Source organism: Dendrobates tinctorius, unplaced genomic scaffold (genome assembly GCF_039654945.1).
Source record: "Dendrobates tinctorius isolate UK_male_01 unplaced genomic scaffold, ASM3965494v1 ptg000045l, whole genome shotgun sequence".
Lineage (NCBI taxonomy): Eukaryota > Metazoa > Chordata > Amphibia > Anura > Dendrobatidae > Dendrobates > Dendrobates tinctorius.
The window spans coordinates 10,772,221-10,794,142 of record NW_027361713.1 but is presented as its reverse complement, the minus strand read 5'-3'; the positions used below and the strand labels follow the sequence as shown (position 1 = coordinate 10,794,142).

At 42.5% G+C, this 21,922-nt stretch overlaps 1 protein-coding gene across 4 annotated transcripts in view; it reads right to left on the bottom strand.

Moving 5' to 3' along the window:
- SYNRG (synergin gamma) overlaps window positions 1-21,922 on the bottom strand; it is a 324,950-nt gene that overhangs the window by 162,059 nt on the left and 140,969 nt on the right. For all 4 annotated transcript variants that reach the window (XM_073575612.1, XM_073575614.1, XM_073575613.1 and 1 more), the window contains 2 exons: window positions 11,181-11,305; window positions 9,862-10,785 (listed from right to left, as the gene is read on the bottom strand). In XM_073575612.1, the coding sequence (XP_073431713.1) occupies window positions 9,862-10,785; window positions 11,181-11,305 (1,049 nt within the window). The remainder of the gene's footprint in view (window positions 1-9,861; window positions 10,786-11,180; window positions 11,306-21,922) is intronic.

Genomic DNA, 21,922 nt, shown 5'->3' with positions numbered 1-21,922 from the left:
TTGCTGGAATCGGGCAAAAAGTGTTTGGGGTCCACTTTCCTGAAATTGGAAAACCCTTCTAATTTGCACCTTTTTTAAAGTCTATTTTATATAATGTTCATCATTGTGAGCGGGTTTGGGGATTCCAGATGGGTTTATGGTTATTCAATAGCAACTTTTGATAAAGTGGAAAAATTGCTGTACAAATGTGTTTTTATGTACATCTGAAATGTTTGTGTTTTTGTGCAAATTGTGACATTTTAGTAGAACAAAAAAAAAAAAAGGTGAAGACAAAAATAAAAGAGCATTTTTGATTTTGCACAAATTCTTGAACTACTGCAAAAACGTGACCACTCTGGTTTCAGGCCTTACCAAAACCAACACCACTAAATTCATTTTTTCTGCGTACTAAAGTTCTATTTATCTAATGTCACTTTTCACACATGGCAGATCTGATGCAGACATTGAAAGGGTTGTCGCAGTTGATATTTTATAGGTCACAGCCTATAAACTAAAAATATTTCAAACTGAGCTTTTCTTCTATGGGGGTCTCAGTCTCTTCAAAATTGGTTTGGTCTTTGCTGATTGGCTGCAGTAGTGACGTCACGTCAACAGGGCTGCAGACAATCCATGAACTCAGCAACTGGCTAAGTAGAAGTAAAGCTCAGCTTCAAAATCATAAAGCAGCATCTGCAGCGCATCTATTACATCAGAATGTGACTGTAAAATGAATTATGAGAGAGCCAAAAAAAAAAAAAAAAAAAAAAACTTAGCCTTAACCTCCTATATATTCAGACCTAGCTAGGGGGAGCATTTATGCAAGGGTGGCATTTATGCACATGTAATCGAAGTACATGTATCAAAGTACTTCTGGCAGTTATAACATGGCAGTTAGACAGGGCAGGAGACAGGTAAGACATTTATATACATCTACTCTCTGTACATTTGGAGTACAACAAATATATACCATATGCATTTGTGTAATTTATATCCTGGCCGCTGCATTCACACACATCCACCGCCCTGGCATTAACTCTCCACACTCCATCCATATTGGCCCCTCGCTTCTTTCCTCTCCTATGTATAGCACTCATGCTCTTTTCACATTGTTAAATTGCACAGATCCAGGCAGTCCCACCATTCAACACCAGAGACGCTCTCACAAATCACTTAACCATCTGCTCACTCTTTCTATCCTCCTTCTCCTAGTTGCAGGAGACATTGCTCCCAACCCTGGTCCCCCATGTTATAGAAAGTCAAACCCCCCCACTGCTACACTCAGAAACCCCTCTAATCTTATTAATATTCCCTGCATGCCATCTGTCTCTCTTAATTGTGCACTTTGGAATTCTCGCTCAGTGTGTAACAAACTCTCCTTCATTCATGACTTCTTCCTTTCTAATTCTCTTAACCTCCTGGCTCTTACTGAAACCTGGATCCAGCAGTCAGATACTACCGCTGCTGCTGCTCTTTCATACGGGGGGCTACACTTCTCTCATACCCCAAGATCAGACAATAGAGCTGGTGGAGGCGTTGGTCTGCTCCTATCACCAAAATGTACCTTTCAGGTTATCCCTCAAGTACCCTCACTTGTCTTCCCTTCTTTTAAGGTCCATGCCGTCAGACTCTACACCCCCTTCTCCATGCGAGTGGCGGTGGTGTATCGTCCTCCCGGCCCCTCCCATCAGTTCCTGGATCATTTTGCCACTTGGCTTCCACATTTTCTCTCCTGTGACATCCCTACCCTCATCATGGGAGATTTCAACATCCCCATTGCTCTTCCCCTCTCCCCATCTGCTACTCACCTTTTATCTCTAACCTCCTCATTTGGCCTTTCGCAGCTTACTAATTCTCCAACGCATGAAGACAGAAACTCCCTCGACTTGGTCTTCTCTCGGCTTTGTGCAGTGGATGATTTTGCAAACTCCCCTCTCCCGCTTTCTGACCACAATCTTCTTTCATTCTCTATAAAGAACTGCCAGGCTGCTCAGGTCACCCCCACTGTCCAGACTTATAGAAACATACAGGCCATTAACACCCAGAAACTTCTGAAGAACTTGCAGTCTTCATTGGCCCCTATCTCCTCCCTCTCATGTCCTGATTCTGCATTGAAGCATTACAATGAAACACTTCAAAGTGCCCTGGATGAATTTGCACCCCCTATAAATAGAACACCACAACACAGACGGCGACAACCCTGGCACACGGTGCAAACACGTTTCCTGCAGCGGTGCTCCAGGTGCGCCGAACGTCTGTGGAGAAAATCCAATCTACACGAAGATTTCATCCATTTTAAGTTTATGCTTAGAACATACAACACTGCCCTTCACCTCTCCAAACAAACCTATTTCAACACCCTCATCACCTCACTGTCCAATAACCCGAAACCTCTCTTTGACACTTTTCACTCTCTACTCAATCCAAGAGTACAGGCCCCAACCACGGAGCTCCGAGCTGACGATCTGGCCAATTACTTCAAAGAAAAAATTGACCAGATCCGACAGGAAATTATCTCCAAATCCCCTCATACCATGCACTGTCCTCCCTCCCCCACTGCATCTAACTCACTCTCTGATTTTGAACCAGTCACAGAAGAAGAAGTAAGCAGGCTCCTTGCATCTTCTCGCCCAACTACTTGCACCAGTGACCCATTTCCGTCACATCTCCTCCAGTCCCTTTCCCCTGCTGTCACCCCTCACCTAACTAAAATATTTAACCTCTCTCTCTCTTCTGGTATTTTTCCCTCCTCATTTAAGCATGCCATCATACATCCACTACTTAAAAAACCATCCCTCGACCAAAACTGTGCCGCTAACTATAGACCTGTCTCTAATCTTCCCTTCATCTCTAAACTCCTGGAACGCCTGGTCCTCTCCCGTCTTATCCGCTATCTCTCAGAAAACTCTGTTCTCGACCCTCTCCAATCCGGTTTCCACTCTTTACACTCCACTGAAACTGCCCTCACTAAAGTCTCTAATGATCTGCTAACAGCTAAATCAAATGGTCATTACTCCATGCTAATTCTCTTGGATCTCTCTGCAGCATTCGACACTGTGGATCATCAGCTCCTCCTCACTATGCTCCATTCCATTGGCCTCAAGGACACCGTTCTCTCCTGGTTCTCCTCCTATCTCTCCGACCGCTCCTTTACTGTTTCTTTTGCCGGTTCCTCCTCCTCTCACCTTCCCCTTACTGTTGGGGTTCCTCAAGGATCGGTTCTAGGCCCCCTCCTCTTCTCCTTGTACACTGCCCCTATTGGTCAAACAACCAGTAGATTTGGTTTCCAGTACCATCTCTATGCTGATGACACCCAATTATACGCTTCTTCTCCTGACATCAAGCCAGCCTTTCTAGAAAACACTGGCGATTGTCTAAACGCTGTGTCTAATATCATGTCCTCACTATATCTGAAACTGAACCTGTCAAAGACTGAACTCCTGGTGTTTCCTCCCGCTACTAATGTACCTACACCCGACATTGCCATTTCCGTGTGTGGTTCCACTATTACTCCCCAGCAACATGCCCGCTGTCTTGGGGTCATACTTGATTCCGAGCTTTCCTCTGCCCCCCACATTCGATCACTGGCTCGCTCTTGTCATCTGCACCTCAAAAACATTTCTAGAATTCGACCTTTTCTTACTTTTGACTCTGCAAAAACTCTTACTGTTTCTCTTATTCATTCTCGTCTCGACTATTGTAACTCTCTTCTAATCGGTCTCCCTCTTACCAAACTCTCCCCTCTCCAATCTGTCTTGAATGCTGCAGCCAGGATCATATTCCTCACCAATCGTTACACCGATGCCTCTACCTTGTGCCAGTCATTACACTGGCTACCCATCCACTCCAGAATTCAGTATAAACTTATTACCCTCACCCACAAAGCCCTCCATGGCTCAGCACCACCCTACATCTCCTCCCTTGTTTCAGTATACCACCCTACCTGCGCCCTCCATTCTGTTGATGACCTGAGGTTAGTATCCTCAATAGTCAGAACCTCCCACTCCCGTCTCCAAGACTTTACACGTGCCGCGCCAATTCTTTGGAATGCACTTCCCAGGTCAATACGATTAGTCCCCAATCCCCACAATTTTAAGCGTGTCCTGAAAACGCATTTATTCAGACTGGCCTATCGCCTCAACACATTAACCTAACCTATCCCTGTGTGGCAGAGCCAAAAGTTTTACCATAACCAGGTTCCCAGCATCATGTTCCCACATGCTTTATGCATCCATTAGCCCTCTGTGTCTGTACTGTTACACACTTAACATTATGGCTGGTCCATACAATCAGAGCAACTGTTACCACCCACCTTTCGTGTCTCCCTCTTTCCTCATAGACTGTAAGCTTGCGAGCAGGGCCCTCACTCCTCTTGGCATTTGTTATAATCTACTGTATGTGATTATTGTTATGCTGTAATGTCTATTGTCTGTACAAATCCCCTCTGAAATGTAAAGTGCTGCGGAATATGTCGGCGCTATAAAAATAAAATTTATTATTATTTATTATTATAATTATAAATGTACGGCTTTGTTTATGCCACATGGTGCATTTGTTTTTACAGTATGATGGAAGAAAAAAAAACAAGCGATTTATAAAATATGATGAACAGCTAAAGTGCAGCCATTTGTCATACTCTGAGTATATGAAAAGGATTCTAGGATATGTGTCTACATATTTTTGGGCTTGAAAAACTAAATGCAAGAAGCTGTGGTGCAAATAAGCTGACATTTTTAGCAGACCGATGAAAGCTCCTCTTCCATGTAATGAGAAATGCTGGAAACCAATAATGGATTCGATCTGAGGCCCTGTAGAGCTGCACTAGTGCTGTCTCCGTTCAGCAAGGTTAGTGCCTGAGAACAGAGCCATCCCACACCACCTTACAAAACACAATAGGGAAGATCTTGGTGTTATTGCTTCACAAGTTAGGAATAGGAGGCTTGCAGAAAACATGGTGTCATGCACACAAACAGCCAAGCAAATGGAAGGATTAACTCACAAGTTACCCCAGGTTACAGCCAATCTAAACACTGCAGATGAACAGAATTACAGCTTTCAGCTTATTCAGAAACCTATTCATACAGTGGGGGAAAATACAGTTAGGTCCATATATATTTGGACAGAGACATTTTTCTAATTTTGGTTCTAGACATTACCACAATTAATTTTTAACAGAGCAATTCAGATACAGTTGAAGTTCAGACTTTCAGCTTTCATTTGAGGGTATCCACATTAAAACTGGATGAAGGGTTTAGGAGTTTTAGCTCCTTAACATGTGCCACCCTGTTTTTAAAGGGACCAAAAGTAACTGGACAGAATAATTGTAAATGAAATGTTCATTTCTAGTACTTGGTTGAAAACCCTTTGTTGGCAATGACTGCCTCAAGTCTTGAACTCATGGACATCACCAAACGCTGTGTTTCCTCCTTTTTGATGCTCTGCCAGACCTTCACTGCAGTGGTTTTCAGTTGCTGTTTGTTTGGGGGCCTTTCTGTCTGAAGTTTAGTCTTTAACAAGTGAAATGCATGCTCAATTGGGTTGAGATCAGGTGACTGACTTGGCCATTCAAGAATATTCCACTTCTTTGCTTTAATAAACTCCTGGGTTAGTTTGGTCGTCGTTTCATATTACAGATGGACAATGACCCTAAAGCCAATCAGTTTGGCTGCATTTGGCTGGATCTGAGCACACAGTATGGCTCTGAATACCTCAGAATTAATTCGGCTGCTTCTGTCCTGTGTCACATCATCAATACACACTAGTGACACAGTGCCACTGGCAGCCATTCATGCCCAAGCCATCACACTGCCTCCGCCGTGTTTTACAGATGTGGTATACTTTGGATCATGAGTTGTACCACGCCTTCGCCATACTTTTCTCTTTCCATCATTCAGGTAGAGGTTGATCTTGGTTTCATCTGTCCAAAGAATGTTCTTCCAGAACTGTGCTGGCTTTTTTAGATTTTTTTAGCAAAGTCCAGTCTAGCCTTTTTATTCTTGATGCTTATGAGTGGCTTGCACCGTGCAGTGAACCCTCTGTATTTACTGTCATGCAGTCTTCTCTTTATGGTAGATTTGGATATTGATACGCCTACCTCCTGGAGAGTGTTGCACACTTGGTTGGCTGTTGTGAAGGGGTTTCTCTTCACCATGGAGATTATTCTGCGATCATCCACCACAGTTGTCTTCCATGGGCGCCCAGGTCTTTTTGCATTGATGAGTTCACCAGTGCTTGCTTTCTTTCTCAGGATGTACCAAACTGTAGATTTTGCCACTCCAAATGTTGTAGCAATTTCTCGGATGGGTTTTTTCTGTTTTTGAAGCTTAAGGATGGCTTGTTTCACATGCATGGAGAGCTCCTTTGACCGCGCATGTTTCCTTCACAGAAAAACCTTCCAAATGCAAGCACCACACCTCAAATCAACTTCAGGCTTTTTATCTGCTTGAGAATGACATAACGAAGGGATTGCCCACAACTGTCCATGAAATAGCCTTTGAGTCAATTGTCCAATTACTTTTGGTCCCTTTAAAAACAGGGTGCGACATGTTAAGGAGCAGAAACTCTTAAACCCTTCATCCAATTTTAATGTGTATACCCTCAAATGAAAGCTGAAAGTCTGAACTTCAACTGCATCTGAATTGTTTTGTTTAAAATTCATTGTGGTAATGTCTAGAACCAAAAATAGAAAAATGTTGTCTCTGTCCAAATATATATGGATCTAACTGTAAGTCTTTGATACCCTGCGATTTTGCAAGTTTTCCCACATACAAAGAAAGGAGAGTTCTGAAAATTGTATAGTAGGCACACTTCAACTGTGAGAGACCGAGCCTAAAAATAAAAACCGGAAGATCACATTGTATGATTTTTACATAATTAAACAGCATTTTATTGCATGAATTAAATGGAACACACACAAGATGACTGTCAATATTCCTTGGTTTGAGGCTCCATGCAAGATCTGTCCTGAAGAGAGATGGAGCCAGTCTCAAACATTACCATTAGTAACACTAACTTCGTAATCTTCTATTTATATAGTTGCCTTGTAATATTTTCATTTCCTGTTCTGTCCAGATGTCACCGTATCCTAGAATTCCAAGCGGAGGAAGTTCACCGACCGCCATATTGGGACACCCAAGTGATGGGCGTCTCAAAATGGAAACTGCTGCTGGTATCAACCTATTGCGCGGTACCACCAGCGGAACACCGTCACACAACACACTCTATACGCCGTACGCACCACACACTCACAGACACTCACATACTAAGACACACACACAAAGCCTCTTGAGCTGATCCCGGTGGCAGATGCGCCACGTGTCTACAGGCAGAGGAAGCCGGTCACATTAAAGGGGTTTTCCCATGAACAAAAGTTCATTTTAAAAATTGTCTGTGTCTGACCGTGTACAGAGCATACCACATCTCCTGGGCAGGGGAGGAAGCAAAAGACAATACTGACATTACAGCAGGGGATCACAGAGGATTCATTTTGTGAGGTAAAATATTTCACTGACTGACTGCTTCCTCCCCTGCCCAGTAGCTGAGGTATGTTCTGCTCACGGTCATACACAGGGGTGAGAGACAGAGCACAGAGGGGAGAGAGCTCAAAAGGAACAGCACATGAGGGGAGAACACAGCACAGGAAGGAGAGAGACAGCAGACAAGGGGGATAGCACATGGGGTAGACCGGTCAAAGAAGGGAGCACAGACAGGAGAAGTCAGCACATGGGGAAAGAGAGAGTGGATAGGTGGGTGAGCACATGGGGGGGGGGGGAGGAGATTCTCAACGCTGCAAAGCCTGCCCCCATCATGACATTACCACCCTCCCGATGCTATAGCATCGGGCCTGCATCTAATAGATCAATATTCTGCAAGTTCTCCCTGCTCCCACTAGCACATGTCCAGTCAAATTTGAAGTTCGCCACCGACCATCTGGATGACCCAAAGGAGGCATGCGGGAAGGTCATAGGGTCAGATGAGACAAAAATTGAACTTTTTTTTGTAACAACTCTACTAGTTGAGTTTGGAGGAAAAAGAATGACTACAACCCCAAGAATACTGCCCCAACCATGAAGCACAGTGGGGTGGACATCATACTTTGGGGGTGCTTTTCTACAAAGGGAACTGGTCGACTGCACCATATTGATGGGAGGATGGACGGGGTCATGTATTGCGCGATTTTGGCCAACAACCTCCTCTCCTCAGTAAGAGCTTCGAAGATGGGTCGTGGCTGGGTATTCATGACAATGATCCAAAACACACAGCCAGGGCAACGAGGGAGTGGCTCTGTAAGACGTATTTCAAGGTCCTGGAGTGTCTTAGCCTGTCTCCAGACCTGAACCCAATAGAAAATCTTTGGAGGGAGCTGAAATGTTTCACCGTGATAGCCCCGAAACCTGAAATATCTGTAGAAGATCTGTATAGAGGAGGGGGCCAAAATCCCTGCTACATTGTGTATAAACTTGGTCAAGAACTATTGTATCAAATACTTCTTTCATGCAATAAAACGCAAATTAATTATGCAAGAATCATACAACATGATTTCCTGGATTTTTTTTTAGATTCAGTCTCTCACAGTAGAAGTGTACCTACGATACAAATTACAGACCTCTCCATTCTTTGTCAGTGGGAAAAATTCGAAAAAATTGGCAGTGTATCAAATACTTATTTTCCCCCACTCTATAGCAACCACATGTTGTCAATGTAAAGCTTCTTTCACACTCTTGTAATTTGCTCAGTGCACTGCATCTGGGTTAATTTTTCTCTTGGCATAAAATGTAAAAAGTATAATGGAAAAGTTTGGACCATTTGTTGTTTTGGACCTACTCCAGGTTTTTGTTTGGCAAATACTGATGAAACCTAAGGGCTCATTCAGGTGTTCCTTTTTTCCTTTTTCATATACACATCTTCTCTGCAATTTTTTCAAGAATAGAAGTCTTACCCATTATATTCTATGGTGCAATACTAATTTTTTTTTTTTTTTTTCCCCAGACTCTGTGCCCGCAAAAAATCATGGAGACATTTTAATTTTTGATTAGTCATGGAACAAAATCACCCATACAAGTCTACAGATCCGTGAAAAGCTACGGATAGCATCTGAGTGCTTTCCATGACTGACGCAGTAAAAGACGCTTGGCAATTTTAGTTTGTTTTTTTGTCAGTGAAATATTGATGAAACACAGGGTAAATGCGGACACACTGACCAAACAATGTTGAAAATTGGATTAAAAACACTGATGAACAATGGTCCATGGACATCTGAATGAGACCTAATAGTGATCCCCAAGATCCCAGCTTGGTGACTAGATCTGTATGATACGTTCAGTGCTCACTTTAATAAGCACATCATTATATTAGCCCTTTATTTAGGCAAATTGTCTTCTATATGAGGACAGAGAAACACTGTTGAAAAGGCAGCCTGGTCCAAATAAATTTCTTGCCATAATTTCATATTCCTTCATCATCTAGCAAGTTTTCAAGACACTGTGCGGCAGTCAATTAATGTCATGGGAGTCAAAGCAGGTAGGAGGTTATTAGGAAGTCATAACCCACGCTGGTTACCATGCCACACAAAAGGCAGACAGAGGATTTCATTACCCAGGTGTTTCAAGCATTATGTAAAAATAAATAATAGAAAATAAGTTATAATTTGCAGTAAATTCTTCTAGAATAAATATTATAATGTGCTGGTAAATGCATTGGAAATAATTAAATACAACATGCAAATAAATACAAATAGCTATTGTGGTATATAATACTGCGCATAAATATGTAGCGTTTCACATATTCAGAACTGAGAAAACAACACTGCAATAAGATCACGACTATCAAGTACTCTTCATCCACACCTACCTCATCTTTACCAAAGTAATCTAACCAATTCCTCACCTGCCGCAGGTGGATGTTGACCACTTACTGTTGGCAAATCCAAAGAACTATCAGACAAAACATGCTTCAACTCCCCGCCCAAATCTGACAGCTTCATGTCAAACTGGATGGAAAGTGCATCTTCTGAGTCATCTTTTCCAAAGCTGCTGCCACCAATAGAAGGAAGATCCAGCGACTTAATAGACACGGAGTCCTCTTTGGCTTGTTTAAGAGCAACAAACTTATCCACAAAAGTCTTTTCTGTATTGTCTGCAGTGTTGAATTTGTCATACTGGAAAGTAAAGTCATTATTTTTTTGAATATTTGCTGAATCTTTCGTTTCATCGAATGTCATTGAACTTTCAAAAGAAAGCTGATCAAATAATTCGTATTTATTGAATGCATTTGAAGAAGTTGGTTGAACGGTTTGAGGAACAGCAGCAGACGTTACTGGGTCAGCATTGCTGGCTTCCAGTTTAAAAACGCTATATTTGTCATCATGCTTTTGCTCATCAGAACTGGTATTACTGGACATAAAATCAGCAAAGTCATTCTGACCAGTAACAGATGTAGTGCTGGCGGATGACCCAAAGAGCGTAAAGTCTCCAAAGTCATCAAGCAGTGAGGAACTTTTAGACGGTGCAGTGGAAAATGATGACGATGGAAACAATGGTGATGGAGATGATAATGAAAGTGGAGCTACAGGCAATGGTACAGGCTTGGATAAATGAAATGTCTTGGAGAAGCTATTATTGGTTACCGCAGAAGAGAACGAATCAAGATCAGAGGATGGTTTAATTTGCGATTTATGTTGAGGACCAGTAGGGAATGCAAGTGACGACTGGGTTTCTCTTAATGGAGTGTCTAGTGGCGATATGCTGTCTGCAGTCTTAAAATCTGTGAAATCATCATCAGCTCCAGGTTTGAAGTCTGTAAAGCCATCTCCTATAAAATGGATAATATGTTAACAAACAAAAAAATAAGTTAGAATATTGGTCATGGTAAATAATACTTTGAGTACATTTATTTTGCTATTTTCAGTGGTAGGCAAGTAGATGAAAAGTTACTCAACATACGGATGATATTTGACATGTGGTGCTGATATTTAAAACAACATTTAATACCGATCAATCTGCAGAAAAATCTGAAATTGTCATTTGAAGTGAATGTTTCCAGCTTTAAAGGAAATCTTAATGACTATCTGAATGTTTAGAAGCAACATATTCTAAGTGTATTGACTTTTCAACCTTAATTCTTTCTACCATTTCTTCCATTCTTGCTTTCAGTTCAAAAAACTGCATGTGTAAATCCATGCAAATGAATTCTTGCCTCAGAATTACCTGTAAAGTTTTTAGCCGCTCTCATGTTGCTTTTCGCACTGAGGGTTTTAAATACTGCATATTTATCAGTTATAGTAGAAGTGTTTGCTGCTGTTCCAGACACCCGAATAAGTGGAGTGGGAGCACTTGAAAGAAAAAAAAAAAAGAAAATTAATAAAAGCCATTCATGCTACATCCTAATCTACATTAAGTCACATGCCACAGTTAAAGGGAAACAGACATCATATTTTGCTACCTATTCTGAGATCAGCATAATGTAGAGGCACTGACTCTGTATGTCGCTTACTGGACTTGCTTACTGTAGTTTCCATAAAATTGCAGTGCTATCAGCAAGAGATTATCACTAGAGGATTAGTAAAGCTGCTATCACGTCGTTCTCAATATTCATGAGCTAAATGTAACTATGCCCTCATCACTGATTGTGCATAGGCAGAAAGCTGCCAGTGAACACAGCAAGCATTTTTCCAGACCCATAACTTTTCTATTTTCTGTCCACATAAACATATGAGGGATTGATTCTTTAGGGTAAGAGTTATATTTTGAATGACACCACTCATGTTACCACATAGTGTACTGGAAAAAAAAATCCAATGTGGGGAATGTGAAAAATGAAACAAAAAACATACCATATTTTTCAGACTATAAAGCTATTTGCACACGTTGCAGATCCGCAGAGCTTTTTCCGCGCGGAATTGCACCAAATCTGCAAATGGTAGCTCAAGCAATGTTAATCAATGGGAATCCAGAATTGGTGTGCACATGCTGCAGAAAATCCCGCACTGATTCACAGCGTTTTATTTTCCGCAGGAGGTGAACTGTTTTTTGCACATCTGCAGCTGATCTTCAGCATTTCTGCACCCATTGACTTACAGTGAGTCAGTCAAATTTGCAGCTAAACTGCAGATGTAAAAAGGTTTGCGGATTAGCTGCGGATTTGCATGCCAAAAACAATGCGGAAAGGAAGGAATAAGGGTACCGTCACATTTAGCGATGCACCAGCGATCCCGACAACGATACGACCCGGTCAGGATCGCTGGTGCAGCGGTCGTTACTTACCTGTCAGACGCGGCGATGAAGACGTCCTCCCGCCCGCGTCCACACGTCGAGAAGCAGAAGCGGCCGACGAGAAACGGCCCAGGACGTTCTCGCGCGATCAGCGATAGCCAGCGGGGGAGCCGGTCAGATGTAAGTATCACATGTAGCGATATCTCACTAGCAATATCACTGCTGCGTCACAAAATCGGTGACGCTTAAGCAATATCGCTAGCGATCTCGCTTAGTGTGACGGGGCCTTAAAAGTGTGTGAGCGGAGAATATGTGTGCAAGCGGAGAATATGCGCGTGTCTGTCTGTGTCTGTCTGCGGGTGTCTGTGTGTAGCCAGGTATCGTCTGATGGGACTACTACTCCCATCCAGCTATGTCTGCTGTCACATGTAACAGTGACAGCATGAACCGATAATGGGACAGTAGTAGTCCCATCATCCATTGACTGTGTTCAATTGTTAAAACAAAACATTCATACTCACCAAACACCTAATCCTCGATGACCTCGATCTCCTGCAACAAAAATAAAATAATAAACCAACATATACTTACCTTTCCTTCATAGTTCATTTAATAACGAGTGTCACACGACGATCTCACGTGTAGAACAGTCACATCGGGAGATATGACCGCTCTAACCTGCCGCAAGTGATACACTGCGGGAGGGTTACCTCCTGCCAATGTATCACTTCGGCGCCATGAGAGAGGTCACCGGAGTTCGTTCTGTCACTTCTTCCTCCACTAAAACCTAGGTGGTCTTGTGCGTCTTATAGTCCGAAAAATTGGGTAATTTTTTTTCGGAATTCTTTTTACGGTGTACATATTGTGGTAAAAATTCTCTCGCAATACGATTCTGCTCATCTGTACAACTTTTTTTATTATTATTTTGGTGGTAAAAAAAAAAAAAAAAAAAAAATCAGAAGTTTGGAAAAAAAAATGGGGGTTGTGTTGTCCATTTCTGCGATCAGTAATGTTTTTCATTTTTTGGTAGCTGGAGATGTGCGATTGCTCATTTTTTGCGGGACAAGACGACATTTTTATTGAAGCCAATTTTGGGACAGATATGAGATTTTGATCGCTTGTTATATGAGATTTTGATCGCTTGTTATAGCATTGTGGTATAGCAGCGATCAAAAAAACTTAATTTTGCCATTCTTAAATTTTTACATTTTGATAGATCAGACTCTTGTGAACATGGCAATACCACAATGTGTGTGTTTTGTTTATTTGTATCTTTATTTTTATGGGGGAAAAGGAGAGGGATATGAATGTTTATGTTTTTCATTTTTTTTGTTTTTATTTTTTTTTATATTTTCAAAAAAAAAAAAAATCATGTTTTTCTTTACAATTTTTACTGTTCTTAGTAGTCCCCTTAAGAGACTAAAAGCTGGGATCATCTGATATCTTGTGCTGTATACAGCAATGCCACAGCATTTCTGTATATAGTAAAAATCTCAATCTCCTTTGAAGCCCGGACACTGGCAAGGTTTCAAAGCGCTCCGTAATGACAAGCACAGAGGTCCCTGTCTCGTCACAGGCGCTCAGACTGGTCCAATGCCAGCACATGTTAAATACCGCCATCAGAGTTTGATAGAGGCATTTAATAAAGTAAAAAAATCGCAGGTGGAGCTCTGCTTCACCCGTGATTGTTAGAGCCACGTTTTATAGCCATCGTCTGCCAACTATGCAGCAAGTCCGTAAGCCCACTCCATACACCAGCTTCCGACTCACGCTATAGATGGAACAGCGGATGATGAAGGGGTTAAACGTGAAAAATGATAACTATACTTTGCAATGTTGAATACAGCTCTGGCAAAAACAAAGACCACTGCACAGTTTTATAAAAAAAAAAAAAAAAAATCAGCTTCTCTACATGCTTGACCGACATTCCAGTGACAGTTGAACTCCAACCAGAGTACACCTCATTATACTTAGAGTATGTGCACACGTTGCGGATTCTGCAGCTGATTTTTTGCTGAATCCGCAGGTAAAATGACCTGTGTTTCACCTGCGTATTTAGTGCAGATTTACTGCAGATTTCCTGCAGTTTTTGTGCGGATTTCACCTGTGTTTTAACACCTGCAGATTCCTATAATGGAGCAGGTGTAAAAACGCTGCGGAATCCAGACAAAGAATTGACATGCTGCAGATAAAAAACGCTGCGTTTCCACGTGGATTTTTCCGCATCATGTGCACAGCATTTTTTATTTTACATTGAATATAATGGTACTGTACACCGCAGAAGAATCTACACTGTGTTCCAAATTATTATGCAATAAATATTTCCTCATATTTTCTCTAAATTACCTATATGAATTGCAGTCATTGTTATTTTCCAGTCATCTAATATTCTAGTATAATTGCAATGTTTTTGAACAAACTGCCTATGAAAACAGTATATTTTTAAAAATAAGATTCAAAATGCATGTTCCAAATTATTATGCACAGCAGAGTTTTCAAACTTTTTATTTTTATTTTGATAAAAAAAAAATGGTCAATTGTGAAATTATAAGCATTATCAGCTTATTACAAAATGAAATCAAACAGTTTTCAAGTCAAAACTTTATTCTAGGTGATGTTACATTTGCACATAGGACCCCTTGTTCGAAAGAAGCTTCTGAACTCTTTCGTCCATTGAATTTGTCAGTTTTTGGATTGTTTGTGCTTCAATTGTTTTGCATGTGGACAGAATACCCTCCGAGAGCTGTTGCTTCGATGTGAACTGCCTCCCACCATCATAGACACTCCTTTTGATGATGCTCCAGAGGGTCTCAATGGGGTTGAGGTCAGGGGAAGATGGTGGCCACACCATAAGTTTGTCCTCTTTTATGCCCATAGCAGCCAGAGATGCAGATGTGTTATTTGCAGCATGAGACGGTGCATTATCATGCAAGAAAATGATCTTGCTGCGGAAAGCACGGTTCTTCCTCTTGAACCATAGCAGGAAGTGCTGTTTTAGAAATTCCACATAGATTATGGAGTTCATCTTTACCCCTTCAGGGATCCTAATGGGGCCGACAATCTCTCTCCCCATGATTCAAGCCCAAAACATTACTCCACCTCCTCCTTGTTGGCACCTTAGCCGTGTTTTCATGGGGTGTCCATCAACCAGCCATCCTCCACTCCATCCATCTGGACCATCGAGCGTTGCACGGCACTCATCGGTGAACAAAACAGTTTGGAAGTCAGTCTTCATTTATCGTTTGGCCCACTGGAGCAGTTTCTGCTTGTGTGCAGTGGATAGAGGTGGTCGACAGGATGGCTTACGCACAGCTGCAAACCTCTGAAGGACCCTGCATCTTGTTGTTCGGGGGACATTGGAGGCACCAGCAGCTTCAAAAACTTGACAAGGCATTTTTGCAGCTGCTCTTTTAACCTGATGCAATTGCCTGTTGGAAAGAGTCCTCAATTTTTCCTTAGCACGCACACATGTGTGCTGGGAACCAGCTACATACTTCTTGATTGTGCGATGATCACGATGAAGTGTCTTGGCAATGTTGATTGTAGTCATGCCTTGACCTAAATACTCCACAATTTGTTGCTTCTCAGCAGCCGACACATCCTTTTTCTTTCCCATTTTGGCAAAAAATGTAGGCTGCTTAATAATGTGGAACAGCCTTCTTGAGTAGTCTTGCTTTTATTTAGACACACCTGCCAAACTAATTTGCACAGGTATCTGCAATTGCTTTCAGTGATATAAAGAGCCCTGACACACATCACCATCAATGAGTTTAAATGACAAACAAAAAAATTCTAACCTTATCACTCCTAAACTCTTTTTGCATAATAATTTGGAACACAGTTTACAGCAGATCCGCAGGGCCAAATCTGCTGCGGATCCGCACCAGAATCCGCAACATGTGCACAAACCCTTACTGTGCTTCTGTTTAGGTGATCATCTGAACCAAATCTTATTTGATGAAGGAAAGTATAAAAAAACCCTGCTGTGGTGTTCACAATCCTCTTGCAATAGGACAAGCTGCATGGCAAAACAAGAGCTAGTAATATCCCAAAAGTAATAGGAATGAAAAAATTATTTTCAACTCCTTTGGCATGGTTAAAAGTTAAGTCTTGAGTGAGGAAAGAAGGGCTCAATTCTGGCTTTACCAGCAGAGGGACACAGTGAGCGTCATGTTGCCTCCTCCTTAAAATGTCTAATACGGCAGTCCATTACAGGTTCAAGCAGCAGATATTGCGGACAACAAAGCTACAGACCGACAGAGGGCGAAAACGACTCTCCACTGACCGGGATGACTGTCATTTTATTCAAATGTCACTCAGCAACCGCAGGATGATATCACGTGACCTACAAAAGGAATGGCAAATGGCAGTGGGGTGAAGTGCACAGCAAGAATAGTTCGTAACAGGTTCCTTGAGGCAGGGCTGAAGTCATGAAAAGCCAAAAAACACCAAGGTTACTTACCGGCAACCGGTTTTTCCGGAGCCCATGACGGTACACATGAGAGAGGGGATCTGCCCAGTCAGGACAGGAACCCTACTAAAGATAAAAGGGGTGGTACCTCTCCCTCGCTTCAGTTGGTTTACAGAGCATGAGAGGCCCCCCCCGGGTTAGTACACATGGTAAAACTATCACCACATTATATCTAACTAAAAAAAAAAGCACCCAAACTATAGTGCACACCAAAGGAGTGAAAAGGGGGGGGAATATACAGGTGCCGTCATGGGCTCCGGAAAAACCGGCCACCGGTAAGTAACCTTGGTGTTTTCCCGTCTCCCATGACGGCACACATGAGAGACTTTTGTAGAATAAGTCACCTTAGGGAGGGACCACCGCTTGAAGCACCCTTCTACCAAAGGTTAGGTCAGTAGAGGAAGATAGATCAAGCCGGTAGTGCTTAAAAAAAAGGTTGAAGGTGAGGACCAAGTAGCGGCTTTACAAATCTGCTCAATCGATACCTCAGCCTTCTCTGCCCAGGAGGTAGCCACGGCTCTGGTGGAGTGAGCCTTGATGCCTTCTGGAACCGGAGCGCCACTTGCGGAGTAGGATAACATAATGGCCTCCCTGATCCATCTGGCAATGGTACTCTTAGCTACCCCGTGCCCTTTTCTACTACCCTGAAAGGCTACAAAAAGGGACTGATCTTTCCTCCACTGACTAGTTACTAACATATATTGTACTATGGCTCTTCTTACATCTAATGTATGGAACTTTTGCTCCCCAGGGTTTCTAGGATTGTTACAGAAAGATGGCAAGGAGATCTCCTGAGTCCTATGAAACTTTTGGACTACCTTGGGGAGATAGGCCAGGTCTAGTCTTAGAACCACTCGGTCATCCAAGATCTGTGTATATGGAGGACATATAGATAGAGCTTGTAGGTCGCTCACTCTTCGGGCTGATGTTAAGGTTACCAGTAAGACAGTTTTAAGTTTAAGTAGCTTTGGTGACAGCTCTAGTAGTGGTTCAAAGGGATCTTTGGTTAAGGACTCTAAGACTAGGTTGAGGACCCAGGGTGGTATCTTTGGGATAATGACCGGTCTTGACCTGCCACAGGACTCTATGAATCGTGACACCCACCTATTGGCTGCTAAGTTGCAGTTATATAGGGCCCCCAAAGCTGAGACTTGAGCTTTGAGTGTGTTAGTGGCTAACCCCAGTTGCAGCCCCGACTGTAAGAATTCTAGGATAGGTCCCACTGGCGCTACATCCCCCAAGGGTTCCCCCAGGAAGTCTAGGAACTTTTTCCACGTTCTACCGTAGATTTGGGATGTTATAGGTTTCCTACTTTTCAACAGGGTGGAGACTAACCCTGGAGAGAATCCCTGGTGACTCAGTAGCGCCCTCTCAAATTCCAGGCTGCTAGATGGAAGCCTTTCACCTGAGAGTGGACCACTGGTCCCTGGGAAAGCAGGTCTGGAATCTCCGGTAATATCCATGGATCTGTCACCGACATGAGTATCAGAAGGGAGAACCAAGGCCTCCTCGGCCAAAACGGAGCTATAAGAATTATTCTTGCTCGATCCTCCCTGATTTTCCTGACCACTACTGGGATCATTGTTATCGGGGGAAATGCATAGGCCAGGATGAACTTCCAGGGTATTTGTAGGGCATCTACTGCAAAGGGGTTTTCCCTTGGATAGAACTTCCTGACCTTCCGGTTGTGTGCGGTAGATCTCGTTTCCCCCTGGTGATTGATGTAGGCTACTACTGCCTGATTGTCCATCATGACTCGGGTGTGGCGGCCCCGAAGTAAAGGAAGGAAATATTTCACGGCTTTTTCCACTGCCCATAGTTCTTTTACATTTGAACCGTGATCCTTTTCTAGCGAGGACCAGGTCACCTGTATTGAGTGGGACCTCAGGTGTGCTCCCCATCCTGTGGCACTCGCGTCTGTTGTAATGATGTCCTCGACTGGTTTTTGCCACGGGACACCAGCTGTTAGATTCTTTTCTACAGTCCACCAGAGCAGGGAATCTCTTACAGTCACTGAGAGACATAGTTTGCCTTCTAAATGTCCTTTTAATTGTTTCTGTGCTAACAGAACTTCCCACTGTAGTTGCCTTAAGTGGTACTGCGCCCATGCTACTGCGGGTATGCATGATGTCAAAGAGCCTAAAAGGGATATTGCGTTCCTCAGTGTCATAGTTGGTCTTTGTATTGCTGTGCGAGCTAGGCCTCTTATCTTGGTCACTTTGCTCTCTGGTAGGAGGCAGCGTTGTTGCTCGGAGTCCAACATCAACCCTAGGAAGGATTGCTTTTTTACTGGGGTTAGACTTGACTTGGGGATGTTTACTATCCATCCTAGTCCTACTAGAATTGCTATCACTTCCTTCACTTGATGTGCGCAGTGGAACTCCGACCTTCCTATTACAAGAAAGTCGTCTAGGTATGGGAGGATCACTATGTCCCTGGAACGAAGAAAAGACATTACTTCGGCCATCACTTTGGTGAATACTCTGTGGGCTGTAGACTGGCCAAACGGAAGGGCTGCGTATTGGTAGTGTTTCACCTGCCCCTGGACATAGAGCGCTACTCTCAAATATTTTTGTTACTCCCGATGAATAGGGATGTGATAGTAGGCATCTTTTAAGTCTACCACTGCCATGAGGCAATGCTGGAACAGGATCTTTGTGGTGGTGTTGATTGACTCCATTTTGAAGGAGCAATTGTCTACCCACTGATTGAGTCTCTTCAGGTTGACAATGGTTCTCCAAGAGCCGTCTGGTTTTTGTATTAAGAAGAGGGGGGAGTAGAACCCCCTTCCTTCTTCTTGCACTGGGACTTCCTGTAGGACTTGTTTTTTCACTAGTCCCAAGACTTCCGTCTCCAGGGCCAGCTGTTGCTCTTGGGCTTTCCTTCTGGGTGTCATTATGAAGGTATGCCTGGGCGGATGGATGAATTTTATTTTTAAACCGTCCTTTATTATGTTTAGGACCCATGTACTGGGGGAGATATTTGCCCAGGCGGAAAGGAAGAAAGAAAGCCTTCCCCCTACCTCCGGCCCAATGTCATTGGGGAGATTTTTTGGAGGAAGTGGAGGGCCCTTTAAACATATAGCCCGATCCTCTTCTTTCTTTAAAGTCCCAGCTTTTTCTATCTCCCGGGGGACGACCCCTGTTAAATCTCCTCCTCCGAAAGGGCTCCTTTTTAGGTTCTCCCGGAAATCGGGGAAAGCTTTTCTTCCTATCCCCCGCATGTTCCAAAATCTCTTCTAGTTTTTTTCCGAATAGGAAAATAGGATGATCGGTGATCATCCAGGGATGCTTCAGCAAGGCAGGAAGTGGGCAGGTTATTCTTTGCGAAGGATGTATGAATCAAGCTGCATACAAGGTTATCCTGGAAAAACAGTTGATTCCTTCTCCTCAGGCAATGTTCCCCAAATCTGAGGATTGGTTTTTCCAGCAGAACAATGTGCCATGCCACACAGCTAGGTCAACCAATGTGTGGATGAAGGACCACCACATCAAATCCCTGCCATCAAACAAAGAAGAACTGCTTAAATTTTTGTACCAGGAGTGGCATAAGGTAACCCAAAAGCAGTGTGAAAGACTGGTGGAAAGCTTGCCAAGACGCATGAAAGCTGTGATTAAAAATCATGGTTATTAAACAAAATATTGATTTCTGAACTCTTCCTGAGTTAAAATATTGTTGATTCTAAATGATTATGAACTTGTTTTCTTAGCATTATTTGAGGTCTGCAAGCACTGCATTTTTTTGTTATTTGGACAAAAAAATACAAAATTTAGTGGTTGGAAATTTGAAGACATGTCAGTAGTTTACAAAATAAAAGAGCAATTTCCATTTTACTCAAAAATATACCTATAAAGAGAAAAATCAGACAAACTGAAAATTTTGCAGTGGTCTCTTAATTTTTGCCAGAGCTGTATGTACACATACTGGTGTCAAATGGACACCATTCATGTGCTGTAGTAAATAGGTTATTTAATCAACCTAACTGGTCTGCATAGTCACTTTCCCAGTTTCAGAAAACTCCTGTCCCCCCCAGCTGCTTCTTTTATAAAAAAAAATAAATAAATAAATAAATTAAAAAAAAAAAAAACACGTCCATAAATCACCCACCCCAAGTGCTAAAGCTGAGTCTCCATCATAGCTTGCAGTGTATTTTATTTGCAGGGCTGACAACACATCCACAGCACTGTAAGCAATAACAGAGGTCAGCGGCTCCAAGCAGCTTGCGTCATCAAGTTGTGTAAAGCTTCAGGTTGTCGTCAGGCCTGCAGATAATAAGGCAGCAGCAGAAGCTGAGCACTGGATCCAGGGAACTTGAGTAAAGCACAGTTTGTTTCGCTGAAAAACAAATTGCAACAGGAAAAGAGATTTTCCAAAACAGGAAAGCTCATTCCTGACACTAGATGTACTTGCACCACCAATGTCGGGTCCCCGTCTTTATTGCAGGCCTTGTACTGATATGGGGAATCGTGCCTCCAGGTTATTTTTACAGTGAACGCTGTAAAAACAAGACCCAACCCATTGTGCAACTGCAATTTCGCCATTTTACAGCACTTGGATTTTTATTTCCAGTTTTCCAGTACATTGAGTGGTAAAATGAATAGTTTAACTCAAAACTACAGCTCATTCTGCAAAAATGAAGCCTTCTTATGGCTATGTCGACAGAAGAATACAAAGTTATGGCTTTTGATAAAAAGGGGAGGCAAAAACAAAAGCGCAAAAATGGCAAGTCACCCAGTCGGGACGGAGTTAATGACAAATATGAACATGGTAAATACAGAAAAAGCAGTAGAGGTGTGAAGTAACTTCTTCAATAAACTTATTTTAGCATTTAGTTTAGTTGACTAAGCCTTATCAATACATATCATAAAGGACACAATAAAAATGCTTTACTAGTGCCATCTAAAAAAAAAAAAAAAAAAGCTTCCCTAAAGACAGTGAGGCGAAGATCAAATTTGGTATTGTAGTGAATTCTAACTGCTAGTTGATGCTGATGTAGATGACAAGCCACTGAGCCCATTGGTTGGCTTCAGCGATCAGGTGCACTGTAGTGGAGGTGTCACCGCTGCAGGACGTACACAAAAGGACAGGCGGCAGCAGAGATTCATTGCTGGACCTGCAGAGGTTTGAGCAATTTGATTACGATTTTAAGTAGAGCCATCAAATTAAAGCCATTGAAATAAAAAAACCTTTCAACAACATGTAGTTGTTCTCTCAGACGATACATTAATTTAACGTATTGGACAGAGCTCCAGGTTCCCCCACATAC